At 40.2% G+C, this 23462-nt stretch overlaps 1 protein-coding gene across 1 annotated transcript; it reads right to left on the bottom strand.

The window, feature by feature from the left end:
- Positions 1-4958: 4958 nt before the first annotated feature.
- Positions 4959-22423, bottom strand: LOC311517324 (cysteine-rich venom protein-like). The gene is made up of 8 exons (XM_084622050.1): positions 22374-22423; positions 17127-17188; positions 13724-13840; positions 13150-13237; positions 11815-11960; positions 9663-9757; positions 7645-7733; positions 4959-5675 (listed from the first exon to the last, which is right to left on the bottom strand). Exons 2-8 carry the CDS (start codon positions 17184-17186, stop codon positions 5548-5550), a joined length of 723 nt encoding a protein of 240 aa, XP_084478176.1. The 5' UTR covers positions 17187-17188; positions 22374-22423; the 3' UTR covers positions 4959-5547.
- Positions 22424-23462: the final 1039 nt, after the last annotated feature.

Genomic DNA, 23462 nt, shown 5'->3' with positions numbered 1-23462 from the left:
GCTGCTCCTGCGCTCCTGGTGAACCGTTGGGGGGGGGGGGTTCTTCCATCAGGAGGAGTGAGTGAGTAAGTCTGGCCTCTCGTATTCCCTCTCATAGAAACTGCTTAGATTAACATCCTAAAACGTATGTGCTCTGAAACACAAATGAGGTTAAATGAAAACCATGTGATATCGGAAATATTGCCTACCTCAGGGCACAGTCATTGAGGGGATGGCTCAAGGCAGCAGAAAGAGGTGTCCGCCAACGTCACATGGTATTGTCACAGGAGCCATGAGTGATGCAACTGTTTAAAGTTGATCCACAAAATCATATTTACAATACAGGAACAAAAAGAGTAGTCCATGAACCAGAGTCCCTGCCCTGCTTGCATCGTAGCACAAAGAAAAGCAGAATTAACAAAATAAGGAAGCTGGGAAAGGGAATGGCTATTGGTTTGGTTTTTTTTCCTGTACACAAAGAACACAGAATTACATATTCCATAACCACTGCCCAGACACTGCCAAGAAAGGTTCCTCATGAAAACAGTCAGGTCCATAGTTATAAGTAATTAACTCACATTGAATAGTACCTTTCACCATGAATGGCCCCATTAAAACCAATGGGACTTCTTGCAAGGTACCCTTCAATGTGAATGAAGGTCTCAGAATCTGGCTCAGTAACAATACTTCTCAACCAGGTCTCAGTGTATTGACTTAGGGCCTGACTTTTTAAAGGATCTTGATTTGGCTTCCATTTTTGCAGCTGCAGTCGCTAGCCCCCTACCCACAATAAATACAGCGGTGATGGACAGAGACAATTATTCTGTAATGCAAGAAAAGAGATACCAGTAGCTGGGTAGACTCTGTGTGATGGACACGAACACAGACACTGTTATCTAGGATGCGACATATACCTGGTTACCTGGTTACACTAGTTCAGTTCACTGCTGTGGGTTATTGCAAAACTATTTCTTGTAAGTTGGGATGAGACAAATGGGAATGGATTTATTATCTCTTGTTGTACAATGTCAGTTGAATACTGTGGGTGTATTGCGAAAAATCCAACTATTTCCTTAATGAATCTATATCTGGGTCAATTGTTGTACTCAAGTTACTTCACCTCAGAAATGGAACAGATTTTGCGTTGGGTAGATTCCTCCTTTGGGCAGATTTAGAATAATAGGGCTCCGAAAATAGGGTGCATTCACTTAAATTCTAGAAATAATTAGAGTAACAGGAAATGTAATTAATAGATTCTAAGGTGAAAAGAGACTGTTGTGATAATTTAGTTGGCTTTCTGAATGACAAAAGTCAGAGAACTTCCCCAAAATAATCACTATTTGGACTAGAGCATATCTTTAACATAAGCTACCGACCTTAATTTAAAAATTTCCAGTGATGGAGAATCCCCCACAATCCTCAGTAATTTGTTCCAATATTTAATTTCCTTCACTGTTAAAAAATGTATGCCTTATTTGCAGTCTGAATTTGTTTAGTTTGAACTTACAATTACTGGACCTTGCTGGACCAAATCTGGGCCTTAGCCTCTTTGGCCCAAAAAAGTATAATAAAGTCTAAATACTTCTGTGGATTTGTGCATTTGTGCCTCAGTTCCCCACCTGTAATATGGGGGTAATGGCTTTTCACTATTTCACAGGTATAATATGATGCTAAATGCATTGCAGATTGTGAGGTGTTCAGATATATGCCCCCCTATTACCACACTGTGTATTTGGGTTTGGAAGGAAGATTCAGTGCTGGGATTCACAGACAAGAAGGAAGTTACTCGATAACTAAACTGCATTTTTATACATATTCCTAAAAAGAAAAGGAGTACTTGTGGCACCTTAGAGACTAACCAATTTATTTGAGCATGAGCTTTCGTGAGCTACAGCTCACTTCATCGGATGCATACCGTGGAAACTGCAGCAGACTTTATATACACACAGAGATCATAAAACAATACCTCCTCCCACCCCACTGTCCTGCTGGTAATAGCTTATCTAAAGTGATCATCAAGTTGGGCCATTTCCAGCACAAATCCAGGTGTTCTCACCCTCCACCCCCCCACACACAAACTCACTCTCCTGCTGGTAATAGCCCATCCAAAGTGACAACTCTCTAACCTGGATTTGTGCTGGAAATGGCCCAACTTGATGATCACTTTAGATAAGCTATTACCAGCAGGACAGTGGGGTGGGAGGAGGTATTGTTTTATGATCTCTGTGTGTATATAAAGTCTGCTGCAGTTTCCACAGTATGCATCCGATGAAGTGAGCTGTAGCTCATGAAAGCTCATGCTCAAATAAATTGGTTAGTCTCTAAGGTGCCATAAGTACTCCTTTTCTTTTTGCAAATACAGACTAACACGGCTGTTACTCTGAAACCTGTCATTATACATATTCCTGTTTCTTAGCTCCTTATTTTGGTTTATTTTCCCCCATAAACCCCTAGTTTTCTCTCAGGGGGCCCTTTATGGATGATAAATGTAGATTTCTAACACCTGACCCTCAGCAAAACTGCTCAGACCAGATTCATACATGAATCTTGACAGACTCCTCAAATTTAGTGGAGCTCTGTCCAGGTGTAGCAGTCAATTTGTACAGATCATAATACAGTATCAGGCCTGAGGAAGTATCCAGCAGATATCTGAGGGGAGCAGATGGGTTTTGTATCTTAATTACTCTCTTCTACTGAAGATGTAGTTTTTAATATGGGAAAAATCATTCAAATAACACTTTTGCCTCTGCAGTATTTTGGAAGAAATTCTGAGATTCCAGATGGAACTGAGACAAAATCCTCCAGTAACTGAATGACAAAAGCAATACATCCAAGAGGATCTTAACACCAATTTCCCAGAGCTCAGGAAAACCACATCCCTCAAAACTGTGTCAGCAACATATACTAAACATAGTTATCAAAATGTAAACCAGATGAGTCCTATCGACAGTAGGAAAAATGGTGTGTTTTTAAAATGTGATAGCTAGTACAGGATATCGAACATGTTTTAAAATCCTATAGACAGGTCTAGGCTCACTTGAAGCAGCTAACACATGTTAAAACTACATCTGGCCCTGTCTAACTAGTATTGTAAGTCACAGCTATCACATTTTAATAACACACCATTTTCCCTACCGTAGACATGCCCATGGAGTCTGGGGGGGGGGGGAGTCTTGATTCTTCACTGCTGTCCATCTAGTGCAGTCATTTACACCAGTGCAAAATAGGTGTGAACACACTACCAAATGAGAAGCATGGTGTTTTATCCCCACTTTTCACTAGTGTAAATGACTGCACAAGGTGTATGTCAACAGAGAATCATGCCCTGGGAACAGATCAGAACAAAACTGTATTTCAGCTATTTATGCTTCTACTTTTAGCACAGTCTGTTGACCTACATTTGTATATATTCTACATGGTATATAATGTTATTAGTAAATTTAAATTGATTCACACTATCTGCATTGAAGTTTACTTTGACATTCATAGATTTATGGGTAGAATGAGTCACCTGTGTCATTCAAAGGAAAATTCAATATGTCTAACTAGAAAAGACTCACAAGTAGTGGACTCACGTATATATACATTGGCAAGTATCATGTATAAAACTAAAAATTAACTTCCCAATGAAATAGCTTTTGAGGCTCGTTACTGAAAATGTCAAAAAGTGGCTGTGGTCTGGAATCCAAACACTAGCTATCCACAGGCAATTTAACCCTGCCTGCACCTGAATCTGCACCAGCCCCCCCTCTAACAAACAATCCCCAACTGATGTGAATGAGCCATTGATACAGGAAAGAGAGCAAGGAGGGAGATGCAGACAGGTTTGTTAACCCTTTGCAGACCGCTTGCCCAGGCAAAGAATTTAAAATTATTTTGTAGTGAAGTGTGGGGAAAATATGGTTGAACACTTAGTTCCAGGAAGAGTTTTATATTATAAAATGCCTGAACGGATGTTGCCCCTCTCTTCCCCCAGACCCCCGCAAACTTGCAAAACAGAAATTCACTGGTAAGTTAATTCCATTGCCTTCAGAGGGCTTTGGATGACGCCCTGTGACCAAGCAGAGGAGGTAGTATTTTGAGAGTTGCCAACAAGCCAACATAAAGTTTTAGGGAGGAAGTCACATTCCATATATAGTGTCACTTGTGCAATGGGTTGATGTCTGTTATTCACAGGTAATCTAGGAAGTGCCAAACTGGATCAGACCAGGGGTCCATCTAATCCAGTATTCTGTCTCTGACAGTGTCCAGTACCAGCTATTTCAGAAGAAGGTGTAAGAACCCTGCAGTAGGCAGAGGTGGGATAATTCTTCACCCCCTTGTCCCACATTGGATCTTTTCCTCATCTCAAATAGTTGAAATTTAGCTTAGCCCTGAAGCACAAGGTTTAATATTCCTTCCAAAATGTATTAATTATAACTAGGGCCCTACCAATTTCATGGCTATGAAAAACGCATCACAGAGTATGAAATAAGGCCCTCCCCATGAAATCCAATTTCTCCCTGCTGCTAGGAGTGCCCAGCCAGGGGGTGCCTAGCTCCAGCTGGGCTGGGGAGGGACAGAACTTGTTCATCCCCTGCACAGCTGCTCTGGGGGGAGATCATCAGACCCACCTCCACCTCTGGGAACCTCCTGCAGCCAAATTCATTCTTAGTGAAATTCCACCTCCTTACATGAAAAGTCTTTACTCATTCCACTTGGCCCTTTATTTGCGAGCCTCAGAACTTTTTTGTTGTTATCTTAACTAAAATTACTTCTCTCATCTCTACATTCTTTGTCTATTTCTACTAGAAAAATGTCACCCCTTCAAAATATAGGTGAGTGTTATAGATCTTCTGCAGTGTTTCCGGGCATATTACTCAAACATTGCTTGCAGCATCAAAGCTATACGGACAAAGAACTGTGATAAAGACTTACATCCATGGAAGTTGGCTAAACAGTATTTTACATGAAACAAAAGTAATAAAAGCCAAAACAAGTTGTGCAGTATTGAATGAGTAATTTAATGAGTAACACAGAAATGACAAATGATTTGAAAGTAATTCAGGTGACAGCTCTCTATTTGTTATTAGGAGAACATTTCCCTCTCTCATAATCCTTCCTTGTGTGATAATGACTTATTTACTGATCCCATTGATTGTGCAGTAAGGTGACTCTCAACATGAATGATGACGGAGAAGTCTGGCCCATTGTATCAATGGGATTATTTTCAGAATAAGGACATCACAAGTATATCTTGACAGGAAGTGACCTTTAGATGATATTTTGTGAAGGATGAAGTTGATATTGATGAAGATGAAATTTCAGTCAATCAATGTTATACAAGTCTAGCATGTACAATGCTGAATTTCAGGCAAGGAAGAAAAATCTACTACATTTTAAAACAAAGAATTAAAGCCGGAAAAAACATGAGATGAAAGGTCAGATCCTACAGCCATTACGCAGGTGAGTAACCCCATTGAAGTCAGTAGGATTTCATATATAAGGGCTGCAAGATGGCACCCTGATTTTCTAAATGGTGCTGTCATTAAAAAGAAGAATTTCCATGAAGGGAGGAATCTGAGGCTGTTATTTTATTTCAGTGGTGCAACGGCAGGAGGCAGGACAGCTTGCCTTGATCATGGGGTTTGTACATCCAGGGAACACTTTTAAATCAGGACAGTTTGTGTAAATGTCCACATACTTACAAGGATTGGCTGAAAATGAAACAGAGCATGAGATTAGGTATTAACAAGAGGAGGGGAAAAAAAGCCCTGAACTGTTTCCTTTCAAGGATATTTTGACCCAATAAGCATTTTTCACTGTATTTTTTTTTTCTGTTCCGTTTTATTTGTTCCCCGATAAAATTGTAGAAGTCTAACAGAAAAATTGTTCACTTAGTTTAAGGCAATTTATCAGGTGGAGCAATACTTTGTTTTAATACAGCTTTTTACAGTTCAATTACAAGACAGACAAGTCAGGTTTGGAGGTCAGTCAAATTTTAATAAGACTAGATCAGTTCTCTCTCCTATTTCCCATAAGAGTTTTGTCCCAAGAATGAGCTATCCAGATTTGCAAACCTAGTGTATTCTGCGAAATGTATCATTATATCTGCCTGGTAGTCCAGGAGGAACAAGTCATACAGAACTGCTCTACTTCTCCTGTAGCTTTGCTCAGGGGCTTGGCACAATCTCACTTGGAGAGCAGCCATACTGTTCCTTTACTCCCAGAAGCATTGTGTCTGCCCAGGGGCAGTACCTCCAGGAGTTCTACCATCTGTCCATATGTGGCTCTCGGAAGTTACAACAGCAAAATCCTTTGCAGGTTTTTCTATATACTCCGCAGTTCTTAGTGTACAAATACAAATGACTTTGGTCGTTAGTAAAAGGCCCTGACAGTCTACCATTTTTGGTGTTAAATATTTTTAACATTGTCATAAGTTTCTTTTTCTTTTTTGGGGGGCCAAGGTAGGGAACTTGATGATCTCCTGGCTCATATTAAGCAGCATATGAATAGCTATATTTCTCTATATGTAATCTCTACACATAAACTTACTCCACAAGCTCTCTCATTGATTTCAATAGAATTCATTATATACTTATGTGGTGCCTAGCACAACTGGGTCCTGGCCCATGATAGCGGCTTGTAAGCACTATCACAAAGCAAATAATAAATACGAATAATTGCAAAGTCCTATTCAGTACAGAATCATAGAAATGTAGGGCTGGAAGGGACCTTGAGAGGTCATCTTTCCCCATGCTGAGGCAGCATTAAGTATTCCTAGACCATTCCTGACATACTTACCTAGCCTGTTCTTAAAAAAATAAACTTCTAATGACGGGGATTCCATATCTTCCCTAGTAACATGTTCCCGTGCTTAACTATCTTTATAGTTAGAAAGATTTTCCTAATATCTAACATAAATCTCCCTGACTATAAACTGAACCTATTACTTCTTGTCCTACCCAGGGGGGAAGTGCAGAACAACTGATCACCATCTCCTTTATAAGAAATTTGACAGTTCGGAAGAAGGTTATCATGTCCTCCTCAGTCTTCTCTTCTGATGGGGACATGATAACATTATGACAGTCCCCTGACAGGATAACAATCCCCTCTCAGAAGCCCTTACATGAGCCCCTACGCATGCTCATTTTTAAATATAACATGGTTAGCAATGAGTGTGTGTAAGGGCCTCGCAGTCACGTTCTGTAGGCAAGATTTTTGAGTTGATAATTTCCCAAAGCCTTCCCGCCAAGGGAATTAAACATTGTTTTAAAAAGAAAAGGAGGACTTGTGGCACCTTAGAGACTAACCAATTTATTAGAGCATAAGCTTTCGTGAGCTACAGCTCACTTCCTCAGATGCATATCGTGGAAACTGCAGCAGGCTTTATATATACACAGAGAATATGAAACAATACCTATTCCCACCCCACTGTAATAGGTATTGTTTCATATTCTCTGTGTATATATAAAGCCTGCTGCAGTTTCCACGATATGCATCTGAGGAAGTGAGCTGCAGCTCACGAAAGCTTATGCTCTAATAAATTGGTTAGTCTCTAAGGTGCCACAAGTCCTCCTTTTCTTTTTGCGAATACAGACTAACACGGCTGCTACTCTGAAACCAAACATTGTTTTAGTAAGTGAAAACTTTGCCACTGAAATACTTCAAACTGCTAAAACTTACTGCATAGTCCATTGTCACAAGCATTAGGGCAATCTCCACACACTGGCCCTGATTTGTAAGGTGTGCTTATTACGTTTCTGTAATTTCCCCTGAAATGATAAAATTAAACAGAATAAAATGTAAAGCCAGTCTACAACACACATCTTCATTTACACTCAGGGGACATTTACACTGCAGTCGGTGTGTGTGTGTGTGTGTGTGATTTGCTGGTTGTGTAGTCATTTCTGCACTAGTTCTAATCTAACTGCAATCCTTAAAGAACAAAGATGCCATGGGGCAGGCTTCAGCACAGACTAGACTAGTGGTTCTCAAACTTTTGTACTGGTGACCCCTTTCACAGAGCAAGCCTCTGAGTGTGACCCCCCCATATAAATTAAAAACACCTTTTAATATATTCAACATCATTATAAATGCTGGAGGCAAAGTGGGGTTTGGGATGGAGGCTGACAGCTCGCAACCGCCCATGTAATAACCCCGCGATCCCCTGAGGGGTCCCGACCCCTAGTTTGAGAACCCCTGGACTAGACCGAGAATGTGCCCAGCGGGGTCAGGCAGGCTTATACAGCATGGGCTGATGTCTGCTCCACCACGCACTCACTGCTATATTTTGCAAGCTAGTGAGAACAAAACAAGCACAGACGCATCTACATGAGCTGCAATCACATCCCGGGCTGTAGTGTAGATACACCCTTAGTCTGGTATGTGTCAAACAATAATTTCAAATGTCAAAATGTAAATATTAAAATGAATCAAAAGCGTATGGCCAAATCCCTTGCACTGCATTGAAAATCTTACCCCATTGTCTTTATTAAGGCTACGTTGAGTCACAGGTATTTTTAGTAAAAGTCATGGACTGGTCATGGGCAGTCAACAAAAATTCACGGTCCGTGACCTGTCCACGACTTTTACTAAAAATACCAGTGACTAAAACTTGGGTGGGGGGCCATGGGTGCTCTTGGGTGGGGGGCGGGTGGTCTGGGGGCACTGTGGGTGCTGAGGGAGGCGGTCCAGGACCCTGCTGGTGGTGGGCACCATAGCCCAGGACCCCTGACGATGGTGGGCAGGGGAGGGTTGACGGAGTTGGCAAGGGGCAGAGCTCCCTACCCGCTCCATGTCCCTGCAGTGCCTAGACGGTGGAGGGGCCAGGGGGCTCAGCGTGCTGCTCTCACCACAAGTGCCAGCTGCCGCAGCGCCCATTGGCTGGGAACCACAGCCAATTGGAGCTGCCGGGGCAGGGCCTGCGGGGGCGGGCAGTGTGCAGCACGGAGCCTGCCCCTGGCCCCTTTGCCACCTAGGAGCTGCAGGGCCATGCCCATGCCAGTGGGAGCTGGGGAGCCCCTCACCCTGAGGTAAGCGCCCCCTCACACCTACCAACCCCCTGCCTCTGGCCCTGAGCCCCCTCCCACAAACCCAAACTGCTGCTGCTGGCCCAGGGGCTGCCCCGCTTGGGCAGCCCCTGAGCCAGCACCAGTTGCTGCAGAAGTCACGGAGGTCACGGAAAGTCATGGAATCCGTGACTTCTGTGACAGTCTCACACCCATATTAATGATAGATTGCTTACGATACTTGCAAGTGCTTATGTGGCATCCTGAGTAGAGGGCTCGCAATGACCAGCGCAGCTACTTCAAAGGAAGGTGCAATAAACCCTGCAGGAGGCAGTTAGTAGATAACATGTCCTAGGGAAAGTTTCTTGCAGACTCCTATTAGTTAGAAATACAAGCATCTTCTTTTTCACTTACCCGGCTGTTAAGAAAAAATGCTTAGATTTTTAAGCAGAGCAGACCTCACAGGGCAATTATTGGGGGTGGGGGGTGGGGGTTATGAGTTGTTTTATTTCAGAATGTAATTTGCATGTATGCTTCTGCATACCATTATAACTGAATTGCCCTTCCTACCATAAGCCCACTTTGAAAAATATGCTGCATTCTGCAATGTAGCCGACAGCTCCTTGGATCATTTTGATGAATTAAAGCACGAAGGAATTCCAATAATCAATGCAATCCATAGTTAATACATACGCAGGGCAGTAATGGCAAACGTAATAGTATTTGTAAAACCTCTGAGGACAAAAGGCAATTGCACATCCAATCTGGTAAGACTTGTACCAAACCACCTGGAGAGAGAAGAGTAAATAAATGAGTGAATATGAAGGGCTTTATATTTTTAATACAATAAAATATAAATTTTAAAACATTTTCCTATGAAGTTGAGATTTGGGCATATTATCTTATTACACAGTGTGGCAGAATGTTACATCTTGTAGGAAAGGAAACAGAAACACTATGTAGTTTTCATATTGTCTTATTCACACTTCATAGAAAACCATCTAGGATGTAATGGGGATGAAACCCAAGCAACATGGTAGATTCTCAGTCACCTGGAGTTTTTAAATCAGGACATATACATACAAACATATACACTGGTTCAACCACAAATTGTTGGGCAAGAGGCAGGAATCAGAAGATACAATTATCTGTTCTGTGTTACACACAACTGGTGAGACTAGATAGTTATAATGGCGGCTTCTGGTAATTAAATCTAAGACAATACAATTGTATAGAGCATTTGTAAATCAACCTACAGATGTTTATCTCTCTAAATATCTCGCCCCCATTCCAGTAATAACCAAATGCCTCCAAAATATTAAAAAATACAAATTAAGTCTCTTTTAGACTTTCTTCTTTCCTAGCCTGTAGGGGAATTAGCTTGATTAGTTTATAACTAGTGCATGTGAATGAGTGTGTGTGTATGTGTCTGAAGAACATAGTGAAGGAAGGCTAAGGGAAGATGATGATAGTTTAGGGCCTGAACAACAAGAGCAAGAACAACATTACTCCCACAAGAAAAAAAATCTAGTAGGTTATCTAGTCTCTCTGTCTGTCAATGTGGTATGGCTCCCTACAACTTAGGGAGCTTGGTCTAGCCTAGTTTTAAATTATGCAAAGCCATATGGTTTCCACCACATCCCGTGGTCTAACAGACCTCACTGTAAAAAGAATGAGGAGTACCTGTGGCACCTTAGAGACTAACAAATTTATTTGAGCATAAGCTTTCATGGACTAAAACCCACTTCATTGGATGCATGCAGTGGAAAATACAGTAGGAAGATATATATATATACACAGAGAACATTAAAAAATGGATGTTGCCATACACACTATAATGAGAGTGATCAATTAAGGTGAGCTATTATCAGCAGGAGAAAAAAAACCTTTTGTAGTAATAATCAAGATGCCCATTTCCAACAGCTGACAAGAAGATAAGAGTAATGGGGGCGGGGGAGAGAGGAAATAAGCATGGGGAAATAGTTTTATTTTGTGTAATGACCCATCCACTCCCAGTCTTTATTCAAGCCTAATTTAATGATGTCCAGTTTGCAAATTAATTCCAATTCAGCAGTCTCTCATTGGAGTCTGGTTTTGAAGTTTTTTTGTTGTAATATTGTGACTTTTAGGTCTGTAATCAAGTGACAGGGAGATTGAAGTGTTCTCCAACTGGTTTTTGAATGTTATAATTCTTGACGTCTGATTTGTGTCCATTTATTCTTTTACGTAGAGACTGTCCGGTTTGGCCAATGTACATGGCAGAGGGGCATTGCTGGCACATGATGGCATATATCACATTGGTAGATGTGCAGGTGAACGAGCCTCTGATAGCGTGGCTGATGTGATTAGGTCCTATGATGGTATCCCCTGAATAGATATGTGGACAGAATTGGCAACGGGCTTTGTTGCAAGGATAGGTTCCTGGGTTAGTGGTTTTAACATTTTTTAACATTCTCTGTATACATATATCTCTTCCTACTGTATTTTCCACTACATGCACCCGATGAAGTGGGTTTTAGCCCTCGAAAGCTTATGCTCAAATAAATTTGTTAGTCTCTAAGATGCCACAAGTCCTCCCCATTCTTTTTGCTGATACAGACTAACACGGCTACCACTCTGAGACCTCACAGTGAGGAAGCTGGTCATAATATTTAGTCTACAGTTTCCATTGTTTATTTTGTTTTTTGTCCCATTACTTTTGCTCTGTTGGAATAATTCTTATCCTTCATGGTGTTTATTCCCTTTAAATATATTGAGGCTGTTATTTCTCCTTCCCCTGTTAAGCATTTAGCCAAGCATGTATCATTTAAAACATGAATATGACAAGTGGTGCTATGGTCCCTACCTGAGTATAATGGCCAATGACTGCACCTGGTGTGGTTGGCCCAATGCCATACATGAAATTTTCCACCTCACTGTACCAGGCTTGAATTGCATCTGACCAGGAATTGGGTGCAGTTGACATGTAGAGATTTTCGCCACAGCCCACTGCTGAAAATGGAAAGGAAACTGTTCACAAAAGCTGATGAAAGGGGCTTAAGAAGATACAAGAGCTTCAGCATGTGGGGAGAACCAATAGAAGATTCAGGAATTTCTAGGAGAGCCTGGTGGGAAGAATCTATTTAATTTCCTGAATACCCACACTTTACAGCCCTACCCTCTGTCACTCTTCAGGTCATGAGTGAATACTGTTGCATAAATTCCAATGGTTCAGAGGTTACCTTTGGTTCTCATAAGTGTTCAAAGATTCAGATGTTTATCTGAACTTTCATGGCAGTGATAAGTCAGCAGAGCCCAGCTCTACCAAAATGCCAATGTATCCCTAAAACTCTGAGATTCACCCACTCTGGACAGACATTGCTGCCAGCACAAATAAACTTATTGACATTGCCCCCTGGTTCCTTGTCTAATGCATCCTGAATAGTCACATATTGGCCCAGCCTTCTGGTTTGCTCCATAAACTATGTCCCGATTTTAAGGATCTACTATTAATCCATCCTGGTGTTTGGTATGAAAATATTGGGAGACTAGGTTTTCTTACAAAGATTCTTAAATCAAGAGTAACTCCATAGATGTCAGTGGAATTACACCAGAGTAAAACTAGTGCAACATAGATCAGAATCAAAGCCTAAATTTGGATCTGGATTCTAACTTTCTCATGTGTCAGGAGTGTTCATGTCCAGGGTGTTGCTTTGGATTCAGTCTTGAATCAATCATAAACTCAAATTAACAATACCCTTGTTCATCACTCTGTGAATAAATGCAAGTGACCTCAATTAAAAGGGATTTACCTTCACACCAAGAACTTTTCATATTATTAGAGCTGTTTGGGGATAAAGAATGGGAGGAGGGGGATTGGAAGGAGATAAATCTTAAAAAAAAAATTGAATTTTTTCCCAATTTTTCTTCAAAAATTAAAAATCGTGAAATTTCTTGGAAATTTTTCATTATTTCTTTAATGTTGAAATATAGTCAATATTCAAAAAACTTTTGCTTATGTCTAAATATCATGCAGTCCTATTGCAGAATACATGAATCCATACAGTCCAGTGTTATAAATGTTATTCATTCAGCAAAATATTAATACCACTTAAATATGAATGTGGTTACGTTATCTGCAAATTGTTTGTATAATGGATTGAATGAAGCATTGTTCATTTAAAAGTGACACTTTACTTACTAGTTGTCCTTCTGTTTTGGGGACTGTGGGATAAAGTACATTCATTTGCCCAACTTTTGGCATTCTCTGCAGCTGCAGGACTCCATTCCTTAATGAAATGAGAAACATTAGGTGTTCAGATGTGTACTGCTTAGTACTTCGTAATGCAGAACATAGAAGAGAACATACACTTGGAAATTGCATTTTCAGTGTTTAAAATTTTTTTGACAATTCCTTCTTTTTCATTTGGGCAGTAAAATGAGGAGCAGCTCAGTAGCTGCACACCTTAGGAGGAGGCTAGATATCAGGGTGATTAGCTAGATGGAGAATACATGACAGGGCAACCTGGGAGACCAGACCTAGTGGTTTTTCCCTTCATTTCAAAAAGGAGACATTATTGTTCATGAGCAGCAAGATTTGTCATATCCAATCTGCTCCCTTCCCCTGATAACTCCTATGTTCACTAACATTTTATAGGGGAAAGAATTCAAATGGCATGTTTTCTGCCAGGTGAAATGCTGTGCCCTTCCAAATTCTCTAGTAACATTGATAGGGTCTGTATGCATTATAGATTGCTTTGCAGAATGCATCTTACCATCCTCAGCATGTTGCTAGCGGTTGGCATCACCCCTCTCCTTAAGGCATTGTGCTTATCAGCAATCTCCTTTTGTTGACTTGCGTTGTCAGTTGACAAAGAAGCTAAATCTGGAGTCTAAATTAGAGGAATGTACAATAGTTTTTCTTGTATTTGGTTGTGTGAGTCTAAAATATTTTATATGTAAACCTAGGAATCAATTCCAATTAATGTGTCTTTCAAATATTTCATGAACTAACCCTAATCCTAACCCCTTAGTTATGCTACTCTGAAACCTGTAATTATGTTTATAAACTTAATTTCATCAGAATGAATCTGTCAATCAATCATTGATTAATTAATTATAGGTCAGATTCTAATATTTTTATTCTATGCTATGTAGCACCTTACTTCACGTGTGGGCCCAGTGAACACAATTTAGCAATCAGAAACTGATAGTGTTATCTAATCTTAGAATTTTTAGACTGCCAAATTCTTTGAAATATATTGGACCAAATACAGTTCTGTTAAAGGCAGGAACAACTCCACTGAATGTATTATTATTTATTTATTTACTAGGGCTGTCGATTAATCACAGTTAACTCACGTGATTAACTAAGAAAAATTAATCGCAATTAAAAAAATTAATCGTGAATAATCACAGTTTTCATCACACTGTTAATAGAATACCAATTGAAATTTATTAAATATTTTAAATGTTTTTCTACATTTTCATATATATTGATTTCAATTACAACACAGAATACAAAGTGTGTATTATTTTTTATTACAAATATTTGCACTGAAAAAGGATAAATGAAAGAAATAGTATTTTTCAATTCACCTCATACAAGTACTATAGTGTAATCTCTTTGCCATGAAAGTGCAATTTACAAATGTAGATTTTTTTTGTTACATAATTGCACTCAAAAACAAAACAATGTAAAACTTTAGCGCTTACAAGTCCACTCAGTCCTACTTCTTGTTCAGCCAATCGCGCAGACAAACAAGTTTGTTTACATTTACAGAAGATAATGATGCCCTCTTCTTAGTTACAATATCACCAGAAAGTGAGAACAGGTGTTTGCATGGCACTTTTGCAGTCGGCATTGCAAGATATTTAGGTACCAGATATGCTAAACATTTGTATGCCTCCTCATGCTTCAGCCACCGTTCCAGAGGACATGCTTCCTTGCTGATGACACTCATTAAAAAAATAATGCATTAATTAAATTTGTGACTGAACTCCTTGGGGGAGAATTGTATGCCCTGCTCTGTTTTACCCTCATTCTGCCATATATTGCATGTTAAAGCAGTCTCGGATGATGACCCAGCACATGTTGTTCATTTTAAGAACACTTTCACTGCAGATTTGACAAAATGCAAAGAAGGTACCAATCTGAGATTTCTAAAGATAGCTACAGCACTCGCCAAGGTTTAAGAATCTGAAGTGCCAAAATGTGAGAGGGACAAAGTTTGGAGCATGCTTTCAGAAGTCTTAAAAGAGCAGCACTCCAATGTGAAACTACAGAACCTGAACCACCAAAAAAGAAAATCAGCCTTCTGCTGGTGGCATGTGACTCAGATAATGAACATGAACACGCGTCGGTCTGCACTGCTTTGGATTGTTATCGAGCAGAACCCGTCATCAGCATGGACGCATGTTCTCTGGAATGGTGATTGAAGCATAAAGGGACATTTGAATCTTTAGTGCATCTGGCATAAAATATCTTGCAACGCTGGCTACAACACTGCCATGCGAATGCCTGTTCTCATTTTCAGGTGACACTGTAAACAAGAAGCAGGCAGCATTATCTCCTTCAAATGTAAACAAACTTGTTTGTCTGAGCAATTGGCTGAACAAGAAGTAGGACTGAGTGGATTTGCGGGCTCTAAAATTTTACATTATTTTATTTTTAACTACAGGGTTTTTTGGTACATAATTCTACATTTGTAAGTTCAACTTCCATGATAAAGAGATTGCACTACAGTACTTGTAATAGATGAATTGAAAAATACTATTTCTTTTGGTTTTTTACAATGCATATACTTGTAATCAAAAATAAATATAAAGTGAGCACTGTACACTTTGTATTCTGTGCTGTAATTGAAATCAAAATATTTGAAAATGTAGAAAACATCCAAAAACATTTAAATAAATAGTATTCTATTATTGTTTGACAGCATGATTAATCGTGATTAATTTTTTTAATTGCTTGACAACTCCACTGTTTACATCATGGTGCTCCTAGGTCGAGGATCCCATTGTGCTCAGCACTGCACAGATATATCGGAAAGAGATTGTTGTATGAAGCTATGTGACTGTTAAGCATCTCTTTGAAAATTTTTGCTGAAACTTTTGGCATTTTGAAATTCTTACTCTTTTCACATCCATGAAATATTTGAATTCTTCAGTATACGATAGAATTTCTTCATGATCATGAATGTTATACCTAAGGTTACAAAACAGTTTTCATTGTAACCCTCTGTTTTCCCAGTTATGACTATCTAAGCTCAGTCAGTATTACTGCGTGTGTGTCATTTCACTTTTCATTTATAAACCTTACTCAGCCTCAGGGTCTTAGGCCCTGATTCTATGATTGCTTCTTCATGTGTCTGACTTTACTGACATGAGTAATCCTATTGCTATTGAGAGGACTACTCATGTGAGTAAAGTTAATTGGGAAAGTATTTTCAGGATCTGTCCTTTAGTTCAGTGGTTCTCAACCAGGGGTATGTGTACACCTGAGAGCATGCAGATGTTTTCCGGGGGGTACATCAGCTCATCTAGATATTTTCCTAGTTTTACAACAGGCTACATAAAAAGCACTTGCAAAGTCAGTACAAACTAAAATTTCATACAATGACTTGTTTATGCTGCTCTATATCCCGTGCACTGAAATGTAAGTACAATATTTATATTCCAAATGATTTATTTTATCATTATATGGTAAAAAAAGAGAATATAAGCAATTTGTCAGTAACAGTGTGCTGTGACACTTTTGTATTTTTATGTCTGGTTTTGTAAGCAAGTAGATTTTAAGCAAGGTGAAACTTGGGGGTACTCAACACAAATCAGACTCCTGAAAGTGGAACAGTAGTTTGGAAAGGTTGAGAGCCACTGCTTTAGTTTGCCTTGAACACTTATGTCATTTTAAGGACTTAAGCTGATTTAAGTGCTTGTGTTGCTTTAGGGACTTAACAGGGTTTAAAATTTCACCCTCCAATTCTCCCAAAAAGGGTCAAAATCAGTCATTTCAAAGCATTTCATGTTGAAGTGAAACATTTCAAATGACATACAAATGGTTTTTTTTTCTTCGTCAGTTTGCAAAAATATTTGACATTTTTACTTTCCATGGTGATTCAGAAATCTCAGAATATTCATGGGATTGGAAAAATGTTTCCCACCCAGCTCTCGTCCTACCTGTCCGCTGGACGGCTGCAGCACAGCAGCCAGGCCGAGCAATGCAGCCAGCAGAATCATCTCTGAAAAGCGAAGAACAACCTGCTTAGTTCTCTTTCCTGTCTATAGCTTCTGTTTATTTAAATACATTATAGAAGTGAGCTGTCGTGTGCTGTATACGTCTAGCGTTTTTCTCAATCAAGAAGTTGGTGGCTTTGTCACCAGGTCTTTATACTAGAGAGAAAAATCCTCCTTTCTTTCTCTCTCTTTTACTTCTAACAGCACTATGAGCCAACCAGCAACCCATGGTTTTCTCACAATACATGCTCCTCCACTAGAGGGTTTTCCTTTCTACTAAGTTAAGGATGTCCTCAATTTCCCTGCAGGGAAGAAGGGGAGATATTACTACTGCAGCCACCCTGTCTTGGGGCTTTCATTAGGTGGGGACAGGTTTAGTTTCTAGCCAGAGCTCCATAGGAATCTTCCCTGTGGGGACTACAGAGGGGATGCACTGAATTAGTATGTGCACCATACAGCTTTGCAATACTCCCTTCCTGGCCACTTATTGGATTGCACTTGCCCATACTGTCCATCCCATTGTGGAGGGGAAGACATGGTACCACAGACTTTCTACTGCTGGGGATATGCACCTGAGGTTACAGTGGAAGAAGTCAGTACAAACCTAATTTGAATTTAGCCCCTTAAGTTTTGTTCAAACCAATGCCCCTTGTTTACAGTTGAAACAGGGAGGTGGCCATCTGTATGGAAGGAAGGTAAGATTTAGGGCTAGATGGTAATTTTAGAAACAACCCTGAGCAATGAGTGATGCATGAGCTCCCAGAAGTATCCTTAGGAGACATCCTTCTCTGCCTCAATTCCTCCCTTGCTTTCTCCTTACTCCTCAGGATAGTAATTTATTGCTGGTCTACAGCACCAATGTCAACTTCTACCTCCAGCTCGCACTGCTTTCCTCATGACTCTGGCTTCTGAGTAAGGGTAGGAGCTAAGTCTCTGTCCATTCCCCTTCCACCTGCTCTGGGGAAGGAGTAAGTGGGTAAGTAACTCCCTCTACACCTACCCAACCTTTGAGTAGCCCCTGTGAGAATGCTACGGGGGGATTCCTTCTCTCCAGGGCAAATGCATGGTCCTAGTCACAATCTATCTGAATAACTGAGAGGGCTGAATAACTGAGAGATGTGTCCGCTGTGTTCATGTTCAAAGGGTAGGTGGTTAAGGACCAGCACTGGAATATTGCTATGGATCAAGAGCTGGGCCAGAGATTGTGTCCCAGGAAAGATGAGTTGTTTCAGGACTTTTGTTATAGAAGGTTTGCCCATAGCATAATTGTGTGAATGGAACACAGCAATGGTTTTCACCCATTGATGACCCGTTGGGATGCAGGGCTGCCCTTGAGGTCCACCTAGGAGCCGTGTCCAGTGCAGAATGCAGCTGCCCGCTACTTGCCCTGGACAGGACTCTTAGCATGTGAGAGGTGTGCTTGAATCCTTACTTTGCATTTCTGTCTGATTCTGGGTGCAGTTCAAGAAGTGTTCAGGAGTATTTTCAAATCCCTGTAAGGCCCAGGACCCAATTATCTCTGGGGATCTTTGCTCCCTCTCATTGTCGTTAGGATCAGCTTGGAGGCTTTGGCTCAAAGTACCTATGGTTTAACTGGCTTGGGCTAGTGGCTGGGCTGGAATTCACTTTCATTGGTCCTGTGCCCAAGCCGCAGTCTAAGTAGGCTTAAGTGTATGATGCCAGGTTGATTTATTATTCATTTAATTTTATATTTGGTTTAGAGGGAGGTTGATGGTTGTGGTTTAATGTATTCTTGGTAAAATGACAATGGGGTTAGCAGACCTTTCCATATGCATAAGAACATAAGAATGGCCAAAATGGGTCAGACCAAAGGTCCATCCAACCCAGTATCCTGTCTGCCGACAGTAGCCAATGCCATGTGCCCCAGAGGGAGTGAACCTAACAAGTAATAATTAAGAGATCTCTCTCCTGCCGTCCATCTCCACCCTTTGACAAACAGAGGCTAGGGACACCATTCCTTACCCATCCTGGCTAATAACCATTATTGGACTTAACCTGCATGAATTTATCTAGTTCTCTTTTATAGTCCTAGCCTTCACAACCTCCTCAGGCAAGGAGTTCGACAGGTTGACTGTGTGCTGTGGGGATTTGGTGGATATGCACCTCAGGATATGCTCATGCTCATGAGCTCATGCATCACTCATTGCTCAGGGTTGTTTCTAAAATTACCATCTAGCCCTAAATCTTACCTTCCTTCCATACAGATGGCCACCTCCCTGTTTCAATTGTAAACAAGGGGCATTGGTTTGAACAAAACTTAAGGGGCTAAATTCAAATTAGGTTTGCACTGACTTCTTCCACTGTAACCTCAGGTGCATATCCTGCAGGGAAATTGAGGTGGATATGTGACTGTGTGACTGTGTGACTTCCTTTTATTTGTTTTAAACCTGCTGCCCATTAATTTCATTTGTTGGCTCCTAGTTCTTATATTATGGGAACAAGTAAATAACTTTTCCTTATTCACTTTCTCCACACCACTCATGGTTTTATAGACCTCTATCATATCCCCCCCTTAGTCTCCTCTTTTCCAAGCTGAAAAGTCCTAGTCTCTTTCAGACTAGAAGAAGTGGGTCTCTAGAGCTACTTGCAAAGAGAGCATGTTGACAGGGAGCATGGGGGGAAAAGCAGGTTGCACTTTTCCTACCGGTATAGCCAGCTCCACTGCTCACCAGACTGCTTGTATGACGCTGGAAGCAATAGATCATATCCTCACTTGTAGCTCTATCAACTTCAGTCTCTAAAACTCTGTTTGCATCAATGAAACTAAACCCATTTACATCGGGTAAGGAACTGGTCCATTATATCTTCCATAATTTTAATGTCTGCCTGCAGTCCTCTTGGCTTAGACAAGGTACTGTCTATCTGTAGACTTTTCTGGTGCAAGGTATTGGCAATCGAGTAGTATAATTGCCTTGTGACATTGTCCTCTAGTAGCTGACTCATATGGAGGATAAGGGACCTCCTACTGCTAACAATAAAAGAGTTTCTGCTTTAGCTGAATCGGTCTAGTCCTGTGTTTTGTGCAATTTTAGAACCAAGTAATCTTAGCTCCCCAGATACAGATATGAACATACAAAGTATCTAATAATTGTATATGTTTGTGGCATATGGATTCATTATGGGCCAATTCCTCAGCTGGCAATGCAATGATGTTCATTTTCACTAGCTAAGGATCTGGCCCTAACTTCTAAAATATATGAACACTAAACAGTTTAATGCTGATCCTTAGGGTTAATATACGTAATTTTTCTTTCCTGGTAATACATTTTCTGGTGCTGTGTTTGTTTGACTTTAAGGTATATTTAGTACACATTTGTTATCTTATAACTTTACCTTACTATTTCCAAATGTAATATTATACATGACTGCCCCAGTACTTGAGATTAAAGAAATATTCTTAATAACATGATTTTTTTCCTGCATTTCATTCTGCACTAGACAGTAGGAGGATTTTTTGGTAAATTTGTAGCTGTACACAAGTATTTCAAGCTAAAATGTATCTGTTTTCAAGTGAAACCGGGCTACTCTTAGAGCAAACTGCACTCTTATCCAAGTGGAAAGAAATTCATTTTTCACATACAAGTGACTTTGGCATTGAAAACTTGGGAAAATATATGCTGTAGCATGTTCTGAGGTGAAAATAACCAACTCATAGAAATTGTGAATATTGTTAAATTTGCAAATAGGACTGAGAAATGCCCCCACTGAAATGGCAAAAATGTGCACGCTAAAATTTTGTCAGAAAAACACAATATAATTATGAGTTTTTTACTTGATTCCTAGAGAGTTACAAAAATGCCTGCAGGATCCTATTGAGTGTCAGTGGGACTCCTACTTACTTAGACGTTTTGAAAACCCCATCCTTTTCACCCAAATGCTTATGCTTTAGAATAGAGGTTCCCAAACTTTTCTCACTGTATCAGCTGCCACTGTACTCCTATCCTTCTCATCACTGATACTTTGTGTGTTCTTCTTAACACTACCTGTCTTTAGCCAGCCGTCCACCTTTTGTTGTTACGTACAGATATAGTTATAGTGCAATGCATACAACTGTAAAAAACCCTGATTAAGTTCTGAGCTCAGTTAGACTGGACAGTTCCTGGGCAATGGAACCCACGCTGTACGGTGATTGGAGGGGAAGGCGCCGTATGTCCGCGTCTTTGTGTATCTGTGTTCTCATTGGTACATCTTGAAGTAAATTAACAGTATTTTTATTTAACCGTATTGTACATAACAAACTCCCAATGAGTTTTAAAGCTTCATCTGAGTGGCCTATTATGAAAATGCAATAAATAAAATAATGAATAAATAAAATCCACCATTACACTATTTCTCCCACATCCCCCCTCCCTCACTGAGATGTCTCGCATACCCCCAGGGACTTACGTTACACAGTTTGGGAACCACTGCATTAGAAGACGTAAACCTACTTGCTCTGAGAGTTAAACTTTAGAGCCTGATCCTGCAACCAGCTCTGTGCTCTGTGCATGTGCAAAGTTCCATTGACATCATGGGGCCAATCCACACACACCATTGCAGGATCAGTGCCTTAATACCTCCAGCCTGTATTATTTCAACATTACAGGCAGAAATCTTTTTGTGTGTGCTTCTGTTCCCCTCCCAAAGGCTGAGTCTTGGAAAGACTCAGTCTAGCCTAAACTATTCATACAAAGCGGGCTATCTTCCTCTCTTTCTTACGAAAGTGCAACCCCACATTCATTATTTATTATCTAGTGAAACTGTTTTATAATTATACACACTACAGTTTTTCTTTAGGTAGCTTTCTGTATGTGCAAGGTAGTTTACGGCTATATAAGGAGACAGGATCGCTGTCCTGAAGAGAATTTTATCTAAGCCAACAGCCCACACAAAGAACCGGAATTTAAACGTATATATTATTTAATACCCCTGCTTAACTGGTGTTTTATTGCCTAGTCACATGGTGTAAAGGACACTTTTTATTGTTTCTTGATTCTTTCCATATTTTCTCTTCTTACTTTTGCTAATCCTTTGCCTATATTTTACCCTTCCTCATTTCATTGAAAAAAATCAAGGCATTATATTGCTCTAAGTGCCCGAATGTTTCAAACAGCCTTCTTTGTAGCAAATTATGTTTTAAAACCTGAGAATAAGGTCTCCACATGTTAAATAAAGGAATGCAAGTCTTACCTTTCCTTTCTGGGAAGATGGGAAATGTCTTCTGCACCTTTCAAGAGTTGGTGGAAGTGAATGGATTTCTTCACTGGAGCATAATATATAGCTCACCTGTTTACTGCTTTGGCAAGGTGACTCAGCGTCACTGCAGATTTAATAAAACCCAAATTGGAACTGGGAAGAGCCCTGGGTTTGTCGTACACTCTTCCCAAAAGATGTTATTTGCATTTGATTTTTACTTCCTAATCACTCTCCCACTTCCCTGGTCCTTCTCTCATGAACAGAGAGCAACAATACCCGAAGTCCGAAGGTGCAAACAATTCAATGTTTATTGGGGTGAACTTCCAGCAAGCTTAAATACAAGTTCCTTTTTCCTTATTTTCGAATCCCAACTTACTTCCTGTTTGCCCCTAATTTATATAGTAATATTCTTAGCTATACCTTAACCAATCATTCTACTGAAATGGATGCTATCAAACTAAGTTTGATACTAAGCCTAAGAACAGGGCCTCAGACTGTCACAGTAAGAGAAGGACCTTACACTGGCAGACAGTGATTTTGATTCTTTCTTTTATACCTCTAACTAGCCAAGTGATAAGAATACACCTAAATTCTTAAAGTACAGGCCTTTATAGACAGGCCTGAATATCTATATCCTAACACCCACCTTAAGTCCTATGCTCAGGTAATAAAAGCTGGGCTTTTCTCCCAGTGTCCAATGGCAACAGAAGTGCAGACCATGGAAAGCTTCACATATCAACCCCCCTATCTTATGAGATGCCATGCCAGAACCTAGTCAAGTGTGGTGATAGTCAGAGAAGGGGAATATACGCAGGACCACGGATTTTTCTTTTTTTTATAGTTGCTTCTTCTGTGGTAAATATTCAACATGCTTCATGCCATTACATCTGTGCTTTGGCGTTCTACTTGCCAGCTACTTGCATCTATGGCTGGTGCAACACTGCTTATCTTGACAGTCACATCCCCAGAGTTTCACAGCCAAAACATAAAGGTGAGTGCGTCATTTTTTTTTCTAAAATGGCTAAAGATAAAGTATTTAGAAACACCTTAGTACCTTAGGCCCAGATCCTCAAAGGCATTTAG

Source organism: Lepidochelys olivacea (genome assembly GCF_965140295.1).
Source record: "Lepidochelys olivacea isolate rLepOli2 genome assembly, chromosome: 3".
NCBI lineage: Eukaryota > Metazoa > Chordata > Testudines > Cheloniidae > Lepidochelys > Lepidochelys olivacea.
The sequence above is the reverse complement of the archived record's forward strand: the minus strand, read 5'-3'. Positions and strand labels throughout refer to the sequence as shown.

What these genes read in the sequence shown, in the direction of transcription:
- LOC311517324 (XM_084622050.1), bottom strand. Translation starts at nt 17,186, where the DNA reads ATGATTCTGCTGGCTGCATTGCTCGGCCTGGCTGCTGTGCTGCAGCCG. An exon ending in CCAAAACAGAAGGACAACTA is followed by an intron (nt 11,961 to 13,149) that starts GTAAGTAAAGTG and finishes TTCCATTTTCAG; the next exon opens with CAGTGGGCTGTGGCGAAAAT. An exon ending in TCATTGGCCATTATACTCAG is followed by an intron (nt 9,758 to 11,814) that starts GTAGGGACCATA and finishes TTCTCTCTCCAG; the next exon opens with GTGGTTTGGTACAAGTCTTA.